This window comes from Neodiprion pinetum, chromosome 2 (assembly GCF_021155775.2).
Source record: "Neodiprion pinetum isolate iyNeoPine1 chromosome 2, iyNeoPine1.2, whole genome shotgun sequence".
In the NCBI taxonomy this organism is placed as follows: domain Eukaryota; kingdom Metazoa; phylum Arthropoda; class Insecta; order Hymenoptera; family Diprionidae; genus Neodiprion; species Neodiprion pinetum.
Genome location: NC_060233.1, coordinates 40,473,696 through 40,498,248, shown reverse-complemented (window position 1 = coordinate 40,498,248; position 24,553 = coordinate 40,473,696). Strand labels below are relative to the sequence as shown.

The window sequence follows — 24,553 nt, the reverse complement described above, 5'->3', positions numbered from 1 at the left end:
AAGCAAGGATCCCCTGCACCATAAATGCTATCTGGATCTGCCGAAAAAGTGTACGTAACCCTGGTAGCTCCCACTTCCGTTATTGTCGGTGGTTCAAGAAGGTAGCTGTACGCTGATAAACAAATCTTTAATGGTCTGATTGTGAGAAAGAAAATCATTTATCTTATAGATAGTAGGTCCTCTATCATTCACCACTTATTATCACTTACTGATGTTGCACAGAGGTGGATAAAATCCTGAGGCACACCCCTTGGCACACATGCCTGTGTAGGCGTCGCAGGAGCTCCCGGGACTGCAGGTACCACAGGAGAATGAACAGTTTGAACCGTACCATCCAGGTTCGCACTCTGCATGAACATTTGTATCAAAACGATTACGAAAAATAGAATAGTGCAAGTATATACCAACCAATGTCACAGCCAACTCCGGTGTACCCTGGGGCGCATCCACAGCCAATCGTAGGAACGCACAGTACTAATCCCTCGCAGCCGTTTTTTCGTCCTGAACACTGTCCCAAACAGTCATAGCCGAACGAATTTGGTCCACATCCTGTGGGAGCAGAATAATTGGGTTCATCGAAATGGCGTTTGAAAAGGTTTGACTTGAATTATACTCTTGTTGTGGTTGTTTTTTTTATCGTTGGTAGTTGCCGCATTACTCAAACGAGTAACTAATACGCCGCGTCTTTCGTAATGATTACCTAGCACTTATTTGTCATACTTTCTTTCAAGATACACCAACCTTCTTCGCAGGTATCACCAGTAAAGCCAGGAGGACAAACGCACCGGCCCGAAACAGATTCGCACTTGCCACCGTGTAAGCAATATGGACATGTTCGCGCTACTTCTGAATAGGTAAAAATGGTCTTATCAAATAACTCTACTATCTGAGAGTAATATTCTTCATAGCAGAATTATTAACCTTCCTTGTCCTGAACCGTTGGAACGTTACATATGAATGGACTCGCTCGATTGAATGAGATTTCTGTCACTGCAATTTCTTCCTCATCTGTAGAATAGTAGCCATCGAAAGCATTGTCATTAGTGATTAAACTTTGAATACAAGTATATAAGAGTCATATAAAAAAATCTACTCGTTCTCGATACCATCTGGATTGCAGCCCATGAGACCGTGGATTGAGATGAGCGCAAAAGGATTTCCTTTCAGGCCTTCAATTACGATTTGAATGTTACCGTTACTGACGTGATCAGAGGATTTGAATACGAGTCGTTGAAGTATCCATTTCTTTTTCTGAAAGCAGAAGTTACCTTGAATCATGAGATCATACGAGAGAAGTACGAAAGGCAAGGATGAAACGGAAGCGTACATTTTCCCAGCTATTGCTGAATATTTGCCCCATATATTCATAAGAGCCGTTTGAGAATCTGGCTGAAACTTTAATTCCAGAACCAGGTATGGAATCCATGAACGCAAAGAAGGAAATGCAGACTCTTGGATGTCCACCTAGTGCCAATATTGGACTCTTCAACATCCCGGTTACGCCAATTAGGGACCATAAACGGCCATCTGAAGTAAAAAAAAAATAATTCCAACTATTTTCACGAAAAATCATTCTTTGAAATGCTGGCTATATACCCAGATATAAAACCCAGTCACGTTCAATCTCAGAAGTCGTCACGGCGACGTATTTCACTCGGAGAGGGCTCGAATCTGATTGCGTGAAAAGTGCTGACGATGAGCCGTTGCGCCATAGCTGCAGTTTTCCACCTGCCATGTCCATTTTGAACATGACGTATTCTTCGCCCAGCCACCGCTGCGAAAATGAGCCCAATACACATTAACATGAGAATTTCTAATCCTGACTTGCCAGCTAGGATCAATTGCGGTTACGTGATCGAAACACGGCTTACGATATAAATGTTACCAATGCTGTGACACCTTCGTAACCCGATTCCAGGACCCAAATCAATTTCATGAATATACTGACGTCCTCTGCCACATTTTAACAAACTACTAGTCTGGTGTGCAAGGTAGAGCATATTGTGGACCACGTCAAGAACGTAGAGTTCCGCATTCGCAATGTCCATATCGGTTAGCAGAAAAACGCGTGCCGTGCCTCGCGTCGACGTCTTTACCGAAAAGTTGAAGCTAGGCCAGAACAACGGCACAAGCTGCGATGTTACAACACCGTTGGTGCGAATATAAACGGATTCTGTGGATAGAAGTAAATTTTATTTTTGCATCGATGTCGGATCTTCAATCCATATCATCGCAAGCTGGTTCATCAGGGTACATCAAAAGTTGAATTACGTAATTACCATGATGCAACCTTAACGGTGGTAAATTAGGATCTGACCCTCCGGTGATTTCCCAACCCTGGGAAGTCCATGGACAGTTTGGCTTCAGTCCTATCTGGCAACTCGGAACCAGCAATCCTATTTCCGGTTCTAGAATAATCATTGGTCATAAATTTTCAATTCGATCGAGACTAATGACGCGGATTCAACTCAATAAACTCCGAGTTCAAATGTAATTGATCATCACGCATTGTTCAACGTCTGAGATTTTACCAAAAGTAGAACCATTAGGAGCAATGAAGGGCAGCCCTAATGCATCGGTTCTCGAATGACATTCCGCGGAAGCGTAATTTTGCTGAGGATGTCCATTGTTTCTGTATATCGTCGTCACGTCAAATCCTCCACATACCCAGTAGACTACTTCCAGAGAGTTGATGATTGCAATAAAAATATCGAGCAAGGTATGGCATGAATGTGTTTAAATAATGATGATTCAAGTTATTAACTAATTAGAGGATCGGAATCCTCTACAACTGAATCGGTTGTACCGAAAACGTTTACCATATGAAATGATTTTATATCATACCGATGAAATGCACCGTCAAGAACAAAAGCTTCGATGAGAATCGGGAGCTCATTCTCGAACGACTGATTGATTGTGAGTTTTGTATAGTCAGTACAACCTGGAGGTATAATTAACAGCATACTAGCTTCCAGCTTCAGTAACAATCGTGTATAACAATAATATTTTCACACCGTGGTACCACAATCGGCTGTTATCTATTCAACGATCAACATGCTTTCAAGTATGCGCTCCACTATCGATCGCTCTCCAGTTACTTTAACTTGAAAAGTGTAATTGATACGCAATTTATGAGTATAATTAGGATGTACAACATTTGAATCCGGTGTGAATATCTCTCCAAATAATTTTATTTCTAAAACGTAGTACAATGTATAGTTCCTCTTTGGTCGCGACGGAACTCACATTTTTAAAGCAAAAATATCTATTACTTCTAAAGAATTAATACAACCATAATCTTTCAGGATACCCAGTGGTTATTACACCTACATACAAATATACAAAATGATGGGATGTGTAGGGCAAGTTTAACAATCGTCAAGTTAACCAGTGATGATGCGTCTTCCAGAAACCGACATTCAAAATTGCGCTGCGCGTCCCGCCGTAGCGACAGCAGCGCCAATTGCCAAATCCAGTAACTAACGAGGTAATTCACATGCGGTCAATCGACCCAATCCAGTTCGCCTACGCATCGGGTGTAAAGATTGTGTTACTCCGCCATATTTACATTTCTGAAAGAAAATAATCTCACGAGACAATTTTCAATGGAAACACATCGACGATTCTGACAGTCCCGAGTAGTGAATCGATCGGGTATTGGATTAAAAATTTGTTAAATAATTAAAACGACAGGTACGTTCTGGTAATATTATTTAAAACCGTGAGTTGATCTCATCTGTTTGGACCTACATATCCATCTCGCCAAATCGAGGCGTAACAACGCAGACGTCACTTTTCGCACTCTCAAGTCTATCGAGTTTTGTAAACAATAATCAATCTCTGCAGCGTTCCGGGCTCAATTATATCGTGCGAAATGTTTCCGTTGAACACGACGCCGACTGCGTGTCGACGGCATCTTGAAAATCCCTCACCTATCATAAATCATATCGAATTCATAACTGACTCAATTTTTTGGTTATTTTCGCGCTTTCGCACGAAAAAGCTGAGCCCGCTTCGTTGTAGATTCTGGCATATTTGAACAGACATTAGGTATTTGACCGTTTATTTTTAGCAATCTCTCTACCCACCAAGTCCTCTTTTTATTTGTCAAATTCAGACTGGTATTACAATAATGACTTGGAGTCCTAACCTCAAATCTTGCAGTCCTGAAACTGTCTGAGACTATAAACGATTGATTTTTCAGTTTGTAGAACAGACATGAACAAAGATTTATGCTACAGCAACAACAATTTTTATTCCAGTATCTGATTAGCCAGCAAAATGTTGTCGGAGCAAGCTATTCTAACCGAGCAGCTGACTACTGGCACAGAATCGATGCCGCTCGGCTTCATAATATCTGATGATGGCAGAACTCTTCTGGCAGTCACAGGTAAATATCAGAAATATGTTGATCTGAATAGTCTCTATCATGTAAATAAGAAATGAACAATAAACTCAAGGATAAGAGTTGTTTTAAACTGTAAAGATAATAGTTATAACAGCTATTCAACTCTTAGAAATTGTACTAACTGAATTTTATGGTTCGCATTCACAGAGCGGGATGACGGAATTCTGGAATTCATGTCTGTACCGGTGACCATTCAGCAAAGCAACGTGATTACAGCAGCTCCGATGAAAACGAACGAAGGAAGCGTGAGTATCGAACAAGAGGATAGACGATAAATTGATGCAAGTGTAAAGACGGTAAACACATTGAACATCTGCCTTTTGCTTTTGCTGTTACAGTCTATATTTCAAGTAACGCTCGAAGCTATGGGTGCGGATAATGCAGCACAACAGGCAGCTCTATTTACGACACAGGGTTACCAGACCATCCCTGTTTTAACCGAACCGGAGCAGCCATCTTTTGCCCCAAAAGCCATTGAACTGAACGCTGGTGGCACTACCGTCGAACTCACCCCTAGCGCGACAGAAATTAACAGTTTACAAACAAAAAATTTTGAAATATTCGAAACCCCTGTGTCCTCTGCTCTTCCACTTCCTCCACCTGTTGTCAAACGAAGTCCTGGCAGACCAAGAAAGGATGGAAGTACACCACCTTCGGCGGTAGGTTTGCGAATTGGAAAAGATATTTCTCAGTGTTGTAGATATTCTTCATAAAAATACCAGACTTATAATTTGACGATGATTTAGGAAGGATAAAGAAAATTATTTTTATTTCTCTGTTGGATTCGTCTCACATGTTTTGCGTGGTATTTATACTAATTGGATTTGTTCCATTGTCTGTTTCTCTACTTTCAGCATCCGAATAACCTCAAGTGTAAAATATGTGGTAAAGGATTCACCAGACTAATGTTACTTCGAAGACATACCGAGCAACATGCAGAAGAGAAACCGCATCGTTGTCCGAAATGTCCCGCATCTTTTAACGTTCCTGTAAGTTGTGAAAAATTAATTTTTCTTAATTACTTTGAAACATGGCCACAAATTCTCGGCAAATCGCTCCATGATCCGAAAATAGTAACTGCTGATACTTCAAACTCCTTAAACGGATCAGATAAACATATGAAGTCGCTTTTTTATATTGCTCAAGGATAATGAACTTAATTAAAAGCCTTTAGTACTTTGCAACCGAAAAAAAATCTGCCAAATCAATCCAAAAATGACTGCGGTTTCGATGAAACATAAAATCTGCATTGTAAAGTTTTTTTCGTGTCTTCGGTCGCAATTATGAAATCGATTTTCGGTTAGAACCTCGGTAATTTGAAATAATTGTATCAGAAATAGTTATTTCTAAAGCTGGAACTTTTTTGTTTTCCCTACAGTCCTTAATGCAATACAGTTGAATAATTTCTCGTTCGAGCTCGAATGAATATATCAAATGATTGATGAGTGATTAATAAAAATTAGGACTTCTAGATTGTTTATCAAATTGTAAGATTTCGTTGCTAATAAAAAAAAAAAATGAAGAACAGTTTTTCAAACATGTTTCTCGAAATGTTTTCGAATCTTTGATTGATTTTGACCCGGCATCGAGATATTTCTACCTAGTTGCATATTGCCCCCTATCCGTGAATTAAAATGTAAATTAAACGCCAGCAAATATCCTCTGAAGCATGCTCTGTTAAATCTGCACAATGGCTATGTTGCAGACTAATTTTACGCTTCATATGGCGACGCACAATATCGGTGAACCAAAGTGTCCAGAATGTGGTCGAAAGTTCGCCCGAATGGCGAGCCTCAAGTCTCACATGCTGCTGCACGAAAAGGAGGAGAACCTATTCTGCACGGAGTGCGAAGACGCCTTCACGACGAAGGTGAGCAACCTTTAATCATACCCCTAAATAATTCCCGTAGCGCAATTTTCGAACAAGCTTAAAACTTCGATGTAGCCGCAGTCGAGTCCTAAACTTGAAACCAACTCCCATCCTCCGCTTGCTAACTTCACCTCAGGATTATCAGCGACCTACTCTCTGATACACCTTGCCGCATTCCTGCTGACCGTGCAGACCGAGTTACTGATAACATGGTCTGAAATCGCCGTTTCTTCCAGCCTTCTATTCTTTATACGAGATCATTGCGCAACGCAGTTTCGCCGAGAGTGCTCCGCATTCACTATTTCAATTATCACAGATTGTTTTCCTCTCTGCACCGAGGAGATTAACTCTTGCTCTAAAAAAGCTGAAAATTTCGTTTAAAACCGAAAAATTTAATTTATTTTCACTAAATGATATTTTTTATACGAGTATTTTTTTCTCCTCTTGTTTTGTTTTTCATATATCGCGGAGAGTTATAGAAAGCTACTGTACGCAGCATCTTGTGTTGTAAAATATACAGTATTATAACGTGTACGTAACAAAACGTTTCACCGAATATGTAGAGTTAGCCAGATTATTCGGTGCATGTATATCAGTACCAGTTTGGGTAAGAGGCGCCTCCTTGACCCTAGCTTTATCTTTACGCCTTTAATGTAACTACGATTAAACGATTTAGAAAAAACAAACGGTTCTTTCATTAACCGTCGACACATCTAAATTAAAGGATAAACTTTTCCGTTACGATTTACCAATATTTTGTAAGCATTCCAAAATTCGGACGCGTTACATGTAGTATGGATGAAAAAATACTTTGTGTCTTTGTTAAGTTACGCAACTTTCTTCCCAACGTCTCTATATTGTATATAATTTAACCAAATCTAATCTGTGTTATTAAAAAATGTACAGTTTTATCTTTTTTCGCGTAAATGAAAATGTTTTTTTTTTTTTTCTTTTCCCTCTAACGGTGCGACTCGATAGATTAGTTTGAATAATCAGCAAATCGGAGTAAAGAAAACAGAAATACTATAAACTCGCGAATAATCTGTACAGCATTTCTATCAGTCTGATTTGTTTTTATTTCGAGAAAACTCGAGATAGAACACGTGCGGCCAGCGGTAGCGACGAGAGCGTTTAACCCAGTATCCAATGAACCCTGGGTCTAAATACTTTTTTTTTTTTTAAATTGTTTGTTACCCAAATCGAGACAACTGTTTCTTGATTCCAAGTGTAGGGATATTTTTCATTATTTATTTTTCTCTTCACGCCCGTAATGAAATTATGAAATGCTTCAGTTTGCACGGAAAAATACAAGCGACAAGTTTTGTCCAAGTTCGTGTAAACCTGACATGGTTAGCCGAATATATCCTAAAATTTGGTAACATAAGTATATATATGTGTGTGTGTGTGTGTGTGTGTGTGTGTGTGTGTGTGTGTGTGTGTGTGTGTGTATAGTTCGCGTCTTGATCGTATCTCGGGAAGACAGCCGTGCTCGAATTTGTGTATTTACGTCTATTGTATAATAACGCGAGTTGTAGGTGCAGCAGTAAAAAATTCTCCAAGGTTGTTTCGCAGTCTCTCCCAGTCTCTTGCCTTTTTCGTAAAAACCATGCGTGATATTGGAATACTGCTAGCGTCGAGTATTATATTATACTAATGTTAGCCAATTGCTGATATATCGTCGTATTTCCTAACCGACGCGTCGCCGACACACGGCTGATGTTTTCATATCCAAGGATCATTTTTATTATTCTAGCTAGTTAAATAGATACCGATTTTTAATAGCGCGCCTCTTATCTGCCGCCACTTCGTTAAAATGCTTTATATATTATATATAAATACACTTTGCCGCTAGTGAGCTATGATTGTTTCAATTTCTATGAACAGATCACATTCCTCTATGATACTTGTCGCGTGAAAGATCTATGATGAGATCATATGCCGCCACAACGATGCTGATGCAGTTGCGTAACATGTGCCACAACTGCACCGTACGCTGATGTGTATAATAACGACAACTTGACAGAGTCAACCGCCTACTTGCAGTTTTACAACCCACATCCCTGTATACCGCGCATATACTGTATATTGTTCTAATAAGACTCCGCGTGTGTGTCAATTCGCAAAAAAGAAACATAAAACAACGACAATCATTTCTATTAAATGGTATACGCAAGAAACCAGCCGATCTTCGTACATTCGAGCACGTGACAAATTATTCCCCTAGAGCAGCAGTGTCAGTATCTTTTCGGTGGTTTCATCCGGTTGTCAAAGGCAAATATATTATGTCGTTACAAAATCGTTCTGCAAAACGTCTTTGCTCTTATTTTTCACCGCACAGTTGGAAAGAAGCGATGTATCAAAAGGGTGGAAATTTACTTGCTGGCTCTTTCTCTTGATAAAATCGTACGATGAGTTGAGAAATTTCAGTCATCACTGCTGGAGTAGTCTGTAAGTCGACATTAATCAATCCGTGTAACTATCTCGACTGGTTGTGTAAATCCAGACCGTTTCCATCAGCTTGAAAACGCGTGAAATAGAAGAATCAAAGGGAAACGACTAAAAACGAACTTTAATGCATTTTCCGGGTATAATTTAGTACGAATGTTTGTACGCCAGACTGTTTGTATACGAATTTATACCCACCAGCGCAGAGCTTCTTGTTTTTACACATGTGCAACAACACCACGCACCATGCCCACCATTCATCCTCACGCATGTAACGGCCAGATGACGTCGAACATTCGAAACCCCGAAAAACTTATTCAAATTCGAGTGTGTTCTACCACCGAAACTCGATCGCTTCGCCAACGAGCTGGAATCAGAATCCGTCAATTTATCGACTGCAGAACCATTCGAAGTGGGGCAAGCCATTATCAACGCAACCCAATGGTTCATCAATCATCGCATCATCTCTGACCCGCGTAGCAAAAACATGCACAATTTGTCCGAAAATATTAACAAACTACCGAAGGTTGAAGGTTTTTTTTTTTTTTTAATTTGAATTACAACAAACGGACTTATCAGTGAATTGTACAAAATTTAAACTCTCTACCGATTAAAATCTTTCTTCCAATCTTAAGAGCCAAAGAGCAAAGTGTCACTTCGGAGTGAAGATCTTGATAATCGTGAGAGAAGCGCGAAGAAACTTGAAGGAGTCAACGGCCGAATGTTTAGACTATACTACATCTGTTTAGACTATCAAATCGTGATTACCGCTGACTGGTTTTAGGTGTATAGATTTCACGCGGACTTTTGACTTATTCACTAATTTTATTTTCGCTTTAACGCTCCTTCGCGGGCCGATTCAAGGCGATATAACTCAATCCCACGCAGGCTATTGTTGGAATTTGTATAATCGATGCACGACTTGGATCATATTCGCTATATCTTTACACTTTTTGCCGCTAGCGTCGACACTCGGTCCTTCTCTGACGCGTTCGGCCTCGTGTAACGTTAATTAGTAAGATCATTCCGCGACCTTGTATACGCTCTGAATGAAAACGAGTCCCACGTTTTGTCCACAAAAACGATTATACAGAAGAGACAGTCTCGTTGACGCTACAAGTACATGGGTTACCGACTCCCGGACACAGATTTATAATCTTTACTTAATCCGATGTACACGTGCGGCTCGCTTTCGAACGTTAAGTGCAATATTCGACGCTAATTTTGACGGACGATGAGATATCGACGAATGATTTCATTCAAAACCAAAGATTTAAAACGTTTGTGCAACGTAATGTTTTATTTATTTTATTTTTTTTTTTTAATTTTTTTTCATCCTACAACCGAATCAGCAGTTCTTCAAATTTTTATCACGTGTGATAAATATAATTCTGGGATTATATTTGCGAATAATTTGTTGCAGATTTTGGTCTCTCTTGAATCTCTTTGGTTTATGGTAATCGAATTCTCTTTATCACATTGTCAGAAATATTCTGAGATTATTTGAAATTTGAACGATTTTATTATTGTTTTGTAAAAATACAAACTTTAAGATGTCCGAAGAATTCACGCTACGTTACTCGGCAATTCTCGATCTCAAAATGGTGGTAATAATTTGGGATATTTAATCTTATAATTAAAGCTTACTAACAAACCCTGACAGTCGTCCTCGTCACTGTAAATTCGAATGAGTCAGTATCACGATTCGAACTTGGTTATACTTACATTTTTAATTACCGCAGCGTCGGAAATCACGAGACATCGTGGGATTAAAACAAGCCGTATTAATAACGTCACAAGATGAAATTTGAATCACGTTGAAGTTAATAAGGTTATCGTAACGATTCATGCTAAGGAAATTCGTTATTTCGCAATTTTGGAATTGTTTTGAATTCGGTGAATCGTGATAAAATAAGGCATATTCATATTTTAAAATCTGTGTTTCTTCACAATTATTGCGAAAAGAGGAAAATATTCATTCTTTCCCAATTTTCCGTTTCGATAACGTCAGTAACGTCAACCTCTTAAATTAAAATCCGAGACAAAAATTCCTTCATCGATCCTCGATCCTCTCCTCCTTTCTTCTTCCTTCTTCGACTGTCTCCTAATAAGTATGTCCCTTCATCTCATCAATCCTCCCGTTTCCAGCAACGTCTTTCAGAATTGTTTCGAAACCCTGTCGAAAACCGATCGAAACCTGTAATCACCTGACCATAAAATTTTCACTAAAAATTGTAACGGATGCTGCCCGAAATCCGTTCCGAGACTAACATCCTTCTCCTCTTCTTCGACGAGTATAGCTGCTGCTGCCGCCGCTGCCGCTGCAGATCCGGCGAAGCCGCGTGTTCTACCATTGACAGTTGGTCACCGACCGCGTTCGGTGTCGTCGGCCACGCGAGAATCTTTCGTCTAGTATAAGCAGGACCTAGTTTTGCCCGCCAAGCACGTGGGGGTGGACCGTGCATTAATTTTCCGCAAATTTAAACGGTCGTGACTGGATCCTCCAATTTCTCGATCATCCGCCTTACCGACGCGACCTGTTACCTACAGCGTGTGACAGTGATTGGTGCGTAAAAAAGGATAAAAGCGGAAAGTTAACATAAAATGAAGAAAATTCGGCAGACGAGTACAAAAATTTAGTCACCGTGTAACAGATGAAACAGTGCCAGTTGCGAATCTCGACAAATTCATCCCGCCAATTCGTGCGACGAGCTTTTTCGCCGAATACCGTGCCAAGGTTTTAAATTTGTTTTTCTATTTCCACGCGAGTTTTAAATTTCTTTCCTGCGCGTACGGTGAAAGCTCAGCTTTTACAGGTACGTTCATCGGAGGACGGTGTACAGCCTGTGTAATTATAAGGATCGTTAAGGTACTTCGAGAAGGGTTTGGGGGACTGGTTCTTCCTCCTCGTAGATATTCGGAACGGGATGATGCTGCGGGCAATGAGAAAGAGAGAGCGGTCGAAAAACGCTGCCACTCTGTGGAGCTTCGCGAAAGATTCGCTGACGTAATATTATGCGCAAGGTTAAAATCTTCTGAAGGAACCGCCTGCACCGGATCGCTAGGGATCCTAACTCGCAGGGCGCCTTTTTTCTCAATTTTATTTTCCTTTTTTTCTTTCTTTCCCTTTTTCTTTTTTTCATTCCGTCCGTACAACATTCTGCTTCTCTTGTTGTACCTTACAGTTATTCCTACCCTATTACAACTCGCGGCGACTGCGGCCTGAACGTTGAACTTCGAAAACGCGAGACATTTCTTTGTGCGAATTATAAACCCCGGCAGTCTAAACCGTGACTCTATACCGTTTATAGCTTTCGGTCGAATTCTTACGTGCCTGACTGCCTGCCTGTGAAGTGCACGTGTTTTCGCACGGCGGCGTGGGTGAAGGCGTGTATAACGCATCAAAGTACCGCGAAGTTGAATTCGAGAGAGTTAGACACGCGTCTGAGAATCCTGAGTAAAAGTCGAGAAATTTTGTGAAACATTAGCAGCGCCGAATTCAATTAATATTGAATCATACAAAGGGAAGAAAATTTTGAATTTGAAACAACAAACTCGCGATAACTTAGAGAATGTTCAAAATTAAAAGCTTGTCTCAAGGATCGAACAAATTTTTATGAGCTTTTTTTCTGTATTTTAAAAAATTGACTTCCGTTATGCGTAATAGGATGAAATGAAAACTAAATGTGGTGTGAAATTTTGAAATTTTATTTCTACATTTCGGACCCATGCACGTGGAGAAAAGACATCGTTATTTATTCCAGCGTATATAATAATAATTATATAACAAGTTGCCGGCTGGGGAGGAGCGGGGGGTTATTTGTTTATTCGACGCCTTCCGTTTCTGCGAGTTTGACGTAATCGTCCCAATGCGTACATGTACAGTACAGTACGGTACAACATATACGCGCAAAGATCGCGGGCAAGCGATCCTTGCCGCAAATCTGCATGTGGAAGGTACAGTGGTATAAAAAAAAAAATAAAAATGCGAACTGTATCGTGTATAAACTTCTTTGTTGTCCTCGTTGACGATGAGACACACGTTGATCGAACTCTCGGCTTGCGCTGCATCTCATTTATACAAGCGGTGAGAAAGAAGCTTGCATGACGTCAGATCACAAAATATGTCACGTAACGGCTGACGTGTCTTTCTCGGTATTTTTGTTTCTCCCTTCGTGTCTGTAATGAAGCTTTTTTCGGACCTTGTCCTTTCGTTTCGTATTCGTTTTTTTTTTTTTCAAAATTTTGTCTTCATTATTTTCGTTGCTTACTTCTGTTATCTTCATCTTCGGAATAACGCAGCTGCAGCAAAGCCTCACAACAGCACAGAATGCAACAACGGCACAAACGCCATGGTTCACGGATGAATTTATACCACCCGTATCACGACGTGACTTACGAAACCTGTTGCTGCATCTGACCGCTAGCGAGATGCTCCTGCAGAACATCCGGAGGCGAGTTCGCGGCTTCCCCGTCGTCATGTCGGCGAAAGTTTATCGCAGAATAAAACTAAACGTCACGAGCTCATCATTATTATACATACATATATCTGCGTCGTATACACGTAACAAAAAGGTTTTCGGCTTGTTTAATACTAAAGGATACATGGTGCATGCGTAGTGCATAGGTATACATATATGTGCATGAACGAGAGAAATGACTCGGATGATTTATATGCGTACTGCATATGCACGCAGAATCTTCCACGGAGGCGAGTTATTAAACGAGAAAAAAATCGCTACCATGCCTTTATATGGGACGACGACGACGAACTTTCGGACAAATTTCACTACCCTTTACAACTTTATTGGCTATATAATTGTACGTTCGAATTTCGGATATAAATATTTATAAACGAAACCCCATAAAATGCGTATAATCAGATAACAGTTTATCTTGAAACTTATATTGAATACCTCGTGACTGCGTTTCCATTGATTGAATATCCTTACGAACCTTTTTTTCGCTACGTATATAACGACATAGATCTACGTGTAGGTGCATATAGCGCGCAAGTCTGATTGTGGGAATCGTGTGTTGTACACTAACACAAGTACACGTTAAGTACCTTCGGTCCATGGAGAGAACTCAGATAAAGATAAGACGTGGTAGGTGGTGGTTTTTTTTTCTTTTTTTTCAGAGGGAAGGGGGAGTTTCTTCTTTTTATTGCTGTTTTGTTGTTTTTTTTTCTCATTCATACGTTATGTTACTAGCTTCTGAGATAAGCCGTAGGCGCCGATATAGATTCAGAAACCTTTTACAACAGAAGGCAGAAATATTATGCGTTATTAAAAAAGTAACACGCCGGCGGGATATTATCGAAACTAACCGATCTTTATGTTTTTAATAAAACGCTGATATACCAAGTAAGGTGGAAATATTTATATTACCCCTGAATAGACAAGAATACCAAATATACGTTATTTATCAATTAAAAAGGGGAAATCCAAAAAAGAGAAAATATCTTTTGCTCCACGTGCAGTCCAAGTTTGCACGAGTTGATTGATTAAAATGATTTATTCATAGATGAATCGAAACTATCGAATGACCTCAGCCTTCGTACGTGACGGACTTGAAACGAATCATAATCCAACTTCACTTCTGTCTTTTATGTGCATTGTAAACTATAAATATGATGCCGTTAACCCCAAGCCGATTGACCCTGCAGTTCGAAGAAATTCAATGCACGGTATAAGCATGGCGAAGAAGATTTGCCATTTTTATGAAAAACTAAGGAAAAACGTTTTACGCGTGCACAGCGCGTTAGAAAGTGAAAGAACGAGAATCGTGTAGAGTAAAATATTCGTTGTCTCGATCAACAGACACCGGGTAGTGTCATCCGTCCGTATGATTTGTCGCAAATTGAGTCTGCTGCGTTTGACATAAATTAGATGTTTTGCGCAAAGAACTTCATACTTGTCAGTGAATATATTCTTGCAACACTGATATTCGTACCGTGTAACAAAAATGTAATAGAAAAATTTAGCCACGGTTATGTCGACAAATGTATCACTTATCGGATTAACCCTGACTAATTATTAAGCGTGACGATGCCTTCTACAGTCATTAATATGGGTACTTAAACATCGCTAGCTTTCAATGATGTCGTGGATGTTGAGCGACCCATAGTTATTAGGTAATATAAACATGAAGGAATCAGCTCCACGTAATTCGTGTCGCGAGTAAATTTGTCGATCAATTTTTTAAATACCCTTCGATAGACGTATCGATCTATTCGAAAGAAGCTGTATGCTCGATTATTTATCACGCGTGCAGTAGAGAGTTGAAAGAAGAAGCACGTGAAATATACATGTACGCAAACGGCGATGCACCATATATGCACGTAATATACGTATAATATATGTATACCTATATACAAATAACGGTGGGCGATGTATCAGACACTTCCTGAATGCAGCTCTTTTAGATAAAAGTTGAACTCTGCTGTGATAATGATATTAAAACCCCGTCCTGATGCAGTACTTTATAAATATACGTACAGTTCATATACGCCACTCATCGTTATGGTCTCAGCAAATTAAAAATATATCTAAATCTGCTGGAATTTTGCAATCGTTAGTCGACCCGCCGAAAGGATATCCGTTTAGTTCGTTTTACCAACCGTAGACTTCCTCGTCTTACTATCATATTCCGTGATGCGATTTGCACAAGAATTTGTAGAGTGATGCATGTGACACGTTGAAAAACTGTTATTCGAAGGAATAGAGTTGCCTTTATGCGCGAGCTAGGATTTAAATCTTGCGAATATATGTGTGGAATATTAATTTACAAATGTATAATATTCAGTTGGACTGGAAAAAAATAGTACTTTCACTTTCTTTCGACGTCTCGGGCAGTGAAGAAGAAAAATGATAGACATTTTTTCGGCGAAAACGTTACCCCGTAATTTTTTGACATTAATAACTGTTTACATGTGGAATTATCGCTAAATTGTGACAAACGTTCGTCCCACCTAATGCCCAATCCATAAATCTCTAATGAGTATACATCTTACATATAATACGTACTTGCATGCGTGGACGTTAAACGATTATGTATTCAGTGAAGTACAAATATGTTCAATTGATTTGTGTACATGCGTGAATAATTGAGTCTAATTTGAAAACATCTGCTGCGGTCGGCTATATGGACGTTTATATATATGCATACACACACACACACATATATATATATATATGTGTGTCTGTGTGTGAAATAATTGTAAATTCGTGTATTCTAATGAACGTGCAGGACAACGAGAAGAAGTGATTTATTTGTCGATATTGTAAATGCTCGTATAATGGTATCCAAAAACGTAGTAAATTGATTTCTACGATGTCACTTACGGTTGAGTGCCTGAATTTTGCATTGCTGCTCATCTGTTCCCAAGTATTTCATTTCGCGCTTGGTTTAAGCGCCCATTACTACAAGGTATACACACACGATTGTTACTATTATCTTTTTATTACGATTTTCCACTCCTCCTTCGCTATAAATCTCACCCTCAAATTAGTTACCAAATTCGAAAACTTATTTTGAATATAAAAAATACGTTGCTTTAGAATGTCAAGTCTGTTCAAGAATGTTTATTGAAAAAGTTATTGTACATTTATTTATACTGTTCACTGAAATTTTTTGTGCTCTTATTACCGTATGTGATTTTGCTGTATCGATAATCGATGTACTAAATCTATACTGTTTCGATCTCAGGCACAACTTGATGCCCATTTAAAACTGCACAATGAAAAATGGACCACAGACGATGTTAGAAAGTGTAAACTGTGCAACAAACAATTTACACAGCCGGCACTTTATCGTCTGCACATCCGCGAACACTATAGAGTGAGTACCTACATAAATTCAACCTCGTAATTCCACCCATGATAAACCTATAAATTTTCATCTGTCTCTGACAGATTGCAGATTAATTAACGTGTCTTACTATTTGTTTGCCCATTCAGTTACAAACGAAATTAGTAAAGCAGACGAAGAAAGGGGTCAAGCAGAAGACCATGTACAAATGTAAAATATGTTTGAAATCATTTCAAAAACCGAGTCAGCTTGTACGCCACATAAGGGTTCACACTGGGGAGAAACCATTCCAGGTTCGTTGGGATTTTATTAAGTTTTCAATGCTTTTCAATTCCAAGGTTTGCTGAGCTTGAGTTTGAATTGTTTTGTTTTTCTTATTCAACAGTGTACAATTTGTACTCGAGCGTTTACGCAGAAGGGATCCCTTCAAATACACATGTGGAAACACAACGGATTTCGACCGCACAATTGCAGCTTTTGCAACGCAAAATTTAGCCAAAAAGGTAAATAAGTTTGAAATAAAGCTCGAGACCTTCGAGAATATACAACCGACGCTGATGATAACTTCTCTATGTCTGATACAGGAAACTTGAACGCTCATATACTCAGAGTCCATAACGTGCCGGATGGCAAGCCTTACTACAAATGCACGTACTGTCCTTGTACATTCAAGAAACTTGGAAGCCTCAACGCCCACATGAAGAAAATGCATTCAAATCCGGTAAAGATACATGTTGTTAAAAAATTTTTAATCTCGACCAGATAAGTTACTCTGCGTGTCAATGTAGTCTCACCTTCTATCTGATGCTCCGATTCCATGAACAGCAAAACTTCCGACATCAGAACTGTTTATTGTAGTTTTGTACCAAATGCTGAATATTATTCGTGAAAATTACAACTACGAACGAGTGAAACGTTTCACTCATGAAATCAGTTTGTCTTTTTTCTGTCATACCTGTAAACGCTGATTCACATGCTCAAACCAGAAACCACAAAGCTGTGTCAGCTCAACAGAAGACATGCAAGCGACTGTCGATACAGTCATGTCTCAGCTGGCCATGCTTGAATCTGGAGTTAAAAATCCAGCCGATTCTACGGCAAACAGTTCTCCAAATAAGGACATATTGCAACAAGCTTTGAAGAACAGTGGATTACCCAGCAAGGACAAAGAGCCGGCTCCAGGTACAGAGTCATTCGTATCATTTTTTTATTATATGTCTATTTTATGCTGCCATTTATGAAGTCGATATGATTACAGAGGTGCAAACACCCAAGAAGGGTGAAGCACAGACCACTATGGTCACCTTACTGGACAGCAGTATAGACAGTGCTACGAGGTAATTATTAATAATGTAAGAAATGTGTAATGGAAATGATCTGAATTTACAACGAGGTGTTTTCTTTATAGAAAATATGTTACGATCAAGCAACGCACCATCGGAAATACAAGGTGGTATACTTGTTCTTATTGCCACAAAGAATTCAAGAAACCGTCGGATTTAATACGCCATTTACGTGTTCATACGCAGGAAAAACCGTTCAAGGTACTATTTGAGGAAATAATTGAACTGTTTCTAACTTGGAAAATTGGGATTATATACCAATGATTATCGGTGTTTCAGTGTTCATATTGTTCCCGGTCTTTCGCAGTGAAATCAACGATGATCGCACACGAGAGAACGCACACGGGAGTAAAAAAGTACATGTGCTGTAATTGTAACAAAATGTTCGCATGTCATAGCAGTCTCACGACACACATGAGGTATCTAAATTGCCGCAAGATGCATGCAACGATTACTTCATTCTTCAATTAAATCTCAATCTATTGTTCAATTGAATTTTTGCAGGATTCACGCGGGTGTGAAACCATTCACGTGCAACATATGCGATAAATCTTTCAGTGCTAACACCCTACTTAAAAGCCACATGAAATCTCATGCGAAAACTAAAACAAAACCAACTCCTCAGACGGAAATAATCGCTCCGTCTATAGTGCTTGAGGAACCGTTGATCATCACAGACGCTGGGAACAAGATCAGTATTGCTCAGGTCCAGTCGAAACATCAGCAAGTTTATAATAGTAACGACGTTGCCAGGCCTCACAAGTGCTGGGTTTGCCCTGCGGCATTTAGAAAAATGAGCCACTTGAAACAGCACTATCGAAGACACACTGGAGAGCGACCGTATAAGTGTCAAAAATGCAACAGGTATTTTAATCGACAACTTGTTCATGTATTTCATTTCATCGGCAGGTAATTATGATTTGTTTCTGCTCTGTGTTCACAGGAAGTTCACTTCCAACAGTGTACTGAAATCTCATTTGCAAACCCACGAAGGGTCAAGACCTTATAATTGCTCGATGTGTAGTGCGAAATTTTCTACACAAAGCAGTATGAAACGTCATCTAGCTACGCATAGTAATAAGAGACCATTCATGTGCCCTTACTGTCACAAAACATTCAAGACGTCGGTGAACTGTAGGAAGCACATGAAGATACATAAACACGAACTCGCACAGCAGGTGTGTTTAGAAAATATTGCGTATTTTAACTAGATATATTTCTGCCAGTCAATGGCTTGATAATTTATATTTTCATTTGCTATGAGCAGCAGTTGAATCAGCAGCAGTCGGGACAGCAACAGCCTAATCAGCTGCAGGATAAACCGGCGATGACGGTACTATCCGAAAATTTAACACTACCTGAAGAAATGGAAGTCACATTCCAACCGCAAATGGCACCCGATTTTTCGCAAGCATTCTCCGATCAGTTTCACACTATTGCAGTTGAAAAAGATAAACCGTTGATCCCTCAGAACAATCCGATACAAACGATCGTTAACCGTAAGTTTGACCAAGTGTTGATCTGCTTTTTTGTAACTGTAAACAATTGTAGCAAAACAAGTTGAAACACCCAAGAATTACGGTTTGCAAAATTTCAGTTCCAATATTACTGAAAAATATCGATGCTTTCAGAAGCCCAGCCTGCTGTCGAACCGATTAATTTAGGCCCAACCCAAACCCTGCATGCGGATGAAACTGGAACCATAACGTTACCCAATTATTCTGGGGACCAGACACTCACGCCGGTTTGTTTTAATTTTTTTTTGCTAACGTGGTAATTAAAATAAACGTGTTTTTTAATTGTGAGTCGCTTTTATCAACTCTGTATAGGAAAGTATTCGCGAAATTGAAGAAACTTTGAATCAGCAACTGTTCAACATTGGTATGAACCTTGGACTGGGAGGAAATTTGACTAGACAGATAAGCGAGACCTCGCCAAACTCCCTAGAACAACGAGAACAACCCATTTTAAATATTATTTACGAAAACTCAAAGAACGTAGAGACTTCTACCAGCGGTACAATAAACAGTGGAATATTTGCACCACAGTTTGATTCCTTCGACATGAGCCATATCGCACTTCAGGTTCGTATCAATCATACAACCTCATAGCTGAATACTTCAACTTTACAATTATTGTGTATCACTTTGAATTGTCAAATGCCTCATCCACTTCACAGGGGGAAAACGAGATGGATATTGGTATTACTCCAGCTAATTCAACAAGTATGGCAAGTATCTTGCCTAGATCTGCTCAGGAAGAGCAGCATTTAGTGTCTGTCACAACGACGACATCGATGCCGGATGATAGCCAGTCGAAACAACCGCGACATTTGATGGTTGTTAGTTCTATGCAATCGTGTCCTGAATTATCTCGTCCTGTTCAAGCCTGTCCAAAATATCCAAAAGTTATAGCCAAAGCAGATACTACTGACGGCTTGGACGTACCAACGTCGGAGGAAACGGTCAAGGATATCGCTGTCCAAGCTGAATCTTTATTGCCTGAAAAACCATCGCAAATTCCTTCCTACAAGTAAGCAAATTTAGATTGGACTGTAATACTTTTTCTTCAGTTAGGCTTCTGGATACTTATACGTAATTTATTCTCATTTCTTTAAACTCATTCCAGATGCAAAGTCTGTGATAAAACTTTCAATAAGCAAAGTCAGTTAAGAACTCACAAAAAGATTCACACATTGGAAATGGCACAAAAACCTGAGGATAAGGAACTAGCATCTGTCGCAGAATCAGAAAATCTATTGCAATGTCACATGTGTAGTAAAACAGGACTCACCGCAGTCGCTTTAAAGGTACGTAGTTACGAAATGTCTACATGTTGAATATACCTACCAATAAAACCTCGGATGTTTGATTATTGCGCATCGTGCTAACGATCTTACATCTATCCTTAGGATCATCTTAAAACACATAAAGGCGTCAAAGAATTTCAGTGCACAGAATGTCCTCTGAAGTTTTGCACGAATGGAGGACTTAGTAGGCATTTAAAAATCCATACAAATAAAATGTGAGTAAATTTAATTCTGTTTATGACGAAATCTCTCGCGGCATGAATTTTTATTCGCTTCATTCAATTTGCAGATTATGGAAGTGTGCAACGTGCGATCTGACATTTCAAAATAAGACTCAATTGTTACTTCATGAAGAATTCCACCAAAATAGCACAAGTTTAAATACCGTAGAACCGGACAGTTCGCAAAAGGATCCGTTGACAATAGACGGCAACTACTTGGCCCCTCCTCATATACGATTAGAAGACAATTCTATTATTTCGGAAAAAGTTCTTATGGATGCAGTGGCCGAGAAAGAGACAGTTAGTCTCTTGTATTCATTTGACATGACATTTATTTCCAGCCCGTCAATTTGCATTAAAACATGTCTCAATTCTTCCATCTCATCTTGTTCCAGGAAACCGATTTGAAAAAGGACAAAAAAGTTTACACAAACAAATGCAAATACTGCCCGAAAACTTTCCGGAAACCAAGCGATCTCGTTAGACATATCAGAACGCACACAGGGGAGCGACCTTATCAATGCGAGTATTGTAATAAATGTTTTGCTGTTAAATGCACACTAGATTGTCACATGAAAGTACATACTGGAAAAAAAACATTCTCATGTCACGTTTGCAACAGTCTTTTCACAACGAAAGGCAGTCTTAAGGTCCACATGCGATTGCATACTGGTAACTATCACGTAATATTTTCTATCGAGTACTTCTGACAGAAGCAAACCACGTCAACTCTGTCCCTGAATATTTTATTCCAGGATCCAAACCTTTCAAATGCCCAACGTGCGATTTACGGTTCAGAACATCAGGGCACCGAAAAGTGCATTTACTAACCCACATGAGGGAGCACAAAGATCCCTCGAAGCCAAAGCCAAAGGTGCGAAAAATTGCTGCGATAGCTGGTGTCGCTGCCGAACTCGAAAGATCGGTAGGAAATAATGTTAATGCCGAGGCGACGGGGCCTCATGCCGAAGAATATGGGAATATCGATTCGATTACGATTGAGACTAACGCATTAACCGAAAATATCACGCCCCACATTACTTTCAACGCAGACGGAACGATATTGAACAATAACGCAATGTTGTCATTAAACGAGAGCAATGAGCTTGTCGCAAATCTCCATTTCCTCCTTGCTCACGGGTTGGTAACTATCCAATCTGACGACCCGATGTTACAACAGATGCCTGATGCTGAGACGAATGTTATACAAAATGGAACAACCGTTGAAGAGCTCATAGATCCGGAGTCGTTAAGAGCGCCGACGCAATCTCTGATAAGTAATACTGAAATGAGTGATTCGAATTCGCAGCCAGTTTTATATGAGACTGAGAACATGGAAAATGGCGGCACCGAGTCGCACGGGACGTTGGAACTCGATGACTGCATGCAAATAGATCCAGGGAAAATGGCATCCTTGTCGGATCCTGAGGAAAGTAACCAGAAACTGACAATTGATAGAACGCAATTTAGAAGAGAATGCGATATTTGTGGTAAAAGTTTTCTTAAACCGTGCCAGGTTGAGCGGCACAAGCGTATTCACACTGGAGAAAGGCCGTATAAGTGCAATTTATGCTCTAAATCATTTACGCAAAAGAGCACGTTAAAAATACATCAAAAACATCATACAGGGGATAGACCATATCCATGTCCTCATTGCGATTTTTCGTTTAGCCAGAAAGGTAATTTGAAAACTCATCTAAAACGTGTTCATCAGCTAGACACGTTGGTGGTAAAAAAATTGCGGAGAGGGCAGCATCTACTAAGTGCTAAAATAGAGCAAGATAATTTAGAAGATGACAGGATAATAGGACTGGAAGATATTTCGTTTGCTAACATTCACTGATAACGATCCTACTCGGTCTTCTACCGTAATTCGATTGAGTCAAACCGCGCAGTATATCTGTTACGAAAGCCAAAGATTGAGCAAAAGACTGAAGTCACGTGTATCAGCCTCATAATGCAAACGTTTAATTTTATCTTATTCGCATATCCAGATCCAATATCTCCATAACTTTGAATCACCTAATTAGATATCACAGATCAAAAGGACTGGGGTACATTTGTCCGTGTGTCCTGATTTACGGCCCGTAATAAACTACCTTTCAATTTGTACAAAATTTTACAATCAATGTAGTATTTATGTACAAAATTCTCGTCAAGCACTACTCCCAATCTCAAAATTAATGGTTTTTTTTTTGGCATACGTTTAAAATGAGAAGTTTGTACCTGTCACGTTCCATGTCGACTATCTGAAAAACTAATACGAATGAAAAGTACGCTATACAACACTAATGAAAATGGAATATGTAGATTATAAATTGCAATGAGCCGCACTCTCCGTACCCAATTGGGCTTTCTTACGACCGATTTTTATTACACTACCAGTATGTGCAAAGAAAAATCACGCGTGAGTGAAATAGCACGCTACACAAAAAAACAACACATTTGCTAGTAGCATTATTTGAGACTTACATTCACACTTTCCGCAATTTTTTAATCGAGATTGATACAGTGATCACTTCGTTGCTTCACAGCTTTATTTTATGTTATGACTAATTTTATATAGTTATTTGATGGTCGTTTAAATGTCATATTAATTTTATTGGGAACGAACGTCAAGGCGGGGCCTAGCAATATGACAATATTTAGTGCAAGTTGTGAAGCTTTAGTTGTTCAACAAGGAATCAATGTACCGCAAAAAATACGACGGTAGAGTTCTTTAAAAATGAAATATGTCCCACTTAGAGCAACGCATTATTCTGGCAGCAGATGTCACAACGCCATACTTTCGTTCCCAATATCGAACATTCTAGTTCTCATATCTCCTCGTGCCTTCCATTCTAATACATAATACATTAGCTAATCACTACTAGGTATTTATTATGCATTTAACGAATGATTGAAATATTGTTGTTTTATTGAGCAATTGAATCTGCTTTGCAAGGAAATACAAGGTAATTCAATTGAATATCCGAAATCTAAAAATTCGGTGGCAGATGAAGTATGTATACATATATGAAGCTTATCTCTCACAAACATGCACTTTGTCATAAAATGCTTAGCTGAAAAGTTTACAGCAATCAATCATTGATCAACTTAAACTGCAAACTGCGAACCACATTTTTTCGTAATTGAGAAATATTTAGCAGTCTTATATGTTATTACTAAACTTACGTAATAGAATTGCTGGAAGTTTAATTACTTTTTATAAATGTAGCTTTACCAACTACAGGAAAGGAACTATACGCACAACGCATGTATATTGAGGATGGTAATCACTTTCGCGTGAAGTAGGCGTACTAAGCACAGCTGTGTATATATTGTATATTGTCGTTATAAGTGAACTATGATATAGCACTAAGTTTGAAATAGAATTGTTTATAATGTAATTTGTCTTTGTAAATTGTACCATCTATGTACGATAATAAAATACATTTTTTATCACACTCCGATACTTCTGGCGTTCCAGGAAGGAGCACCTTAATCTTTTTGTAACCCTGTATCACTAGACGGAATTTTTATTTACTACTGTACTTTGCATTCCCGGGAGTGCAATAAGTAGAATATCAAATTTATGAATCGAGAAGTTGACGGCGATACAGCAAAATTTCCAGTTCAAAAAATCGCAACGAAACAAATTTTATA

General features: G+C 39.2%; 1 protein-coding gene across 3 annotated transcripts; it reads left to right on the top strand.

The window, feature by feature from the left end:
- The first annotated feature begins 3,539 nt into the window (after positions 1 to 3,539).
- LOC124211686 (zinc finger protein 236) lies at positions 3,540 to 24,354 on the top strand. 3 transcript variants are annotated; one of them, XM_046611010.2, is made up of 25 exons: positions 3,540 to 3,693; positions 4,263 to 4,390; positions 4,556 to 4,653; positions 4,747 to 5,067; positions 5,263 to 5,397; positions 6,114 to 6,278; positions 16,434 to 16,565; positions 16,685 to 16,828; positions 16,921 to 17,038; positions 17,120 to 17,256; positions 17,522 to 17,717; positions 17,794 to 17,872; positions 17,944 to 18,079; positions 18,158 to 18,297; positions 18,383 to 18,742; positions 18,822 to 19,056; positions 19,146 to 19,377; positions 19,510 to 19,622; positions 19,708 to 19,962; positions 20,058 to 20,410; positions 20,507 to 20,687; positions 20,790 to 20,902; positions 20,977 to 21,208; positions 21,304 to 21,580; positions 21,664 to 24,354. In XM_046611010.2, the coding sequence occupies exons 2-25, from the start codon at positions 4,282 to 4,284 to the stop codon at positions 22,749 to 22,751; spliced, it is 5,349 nt and encodes a 1,782-aa protein (XP_046466966.1). In that variant the 5' UTR covers positions 3,540 to 3,693; positions 4,263 to 4,281; the 3' UTR covers positions 22,752 to 24,354. The 3 variants fall into 3 exon arrangements, with proteins under 3 accessions (XP_046466966.1, XP_046466967.1, XP_046466968.1); XM_046611011.2 differs by lacking the exon at positions 3,540 to 3,693 and adding an exon at positions 3,798 to 4,050; XM_046611012.2 differs by lacking the exons at positions 3,540 to 3,693; positions 4,263 to 4,390; positions 4,556 to 4,653; ... (1 more) ...; positions 5,263 to 5,397; positions 6,114 to 6,278 and adding exons at positions 11,099 to 11,460; positions 15,975 to 16,154.
- Positions 24,355 to 24,553: the final 199 nt, after the last annotated feature.

Coding starts and splice junctions, on each gene's coding strand:
- LOC124211686 (XM_046611010.2), top strand. CDS start 4,282: ATGTTGTCGGAGCAAGCTATTCTAACCGAGCAGCTGACTACTGGCACA. Junction 17,257..17,521: donor AGAAAATGCATTCAAATCCG/GTAAAGATACAT, acceptor TGCTCAAACCAG/AAACCACAAAGCTGTGTCAG. Junction 20,411..20,506: donor TCGCAAATTCCTTCCTACAA/GTAAGCAAATTT, acceptor AACTCATTCCAG/ATGCAAAGTCTGTGATAAAA.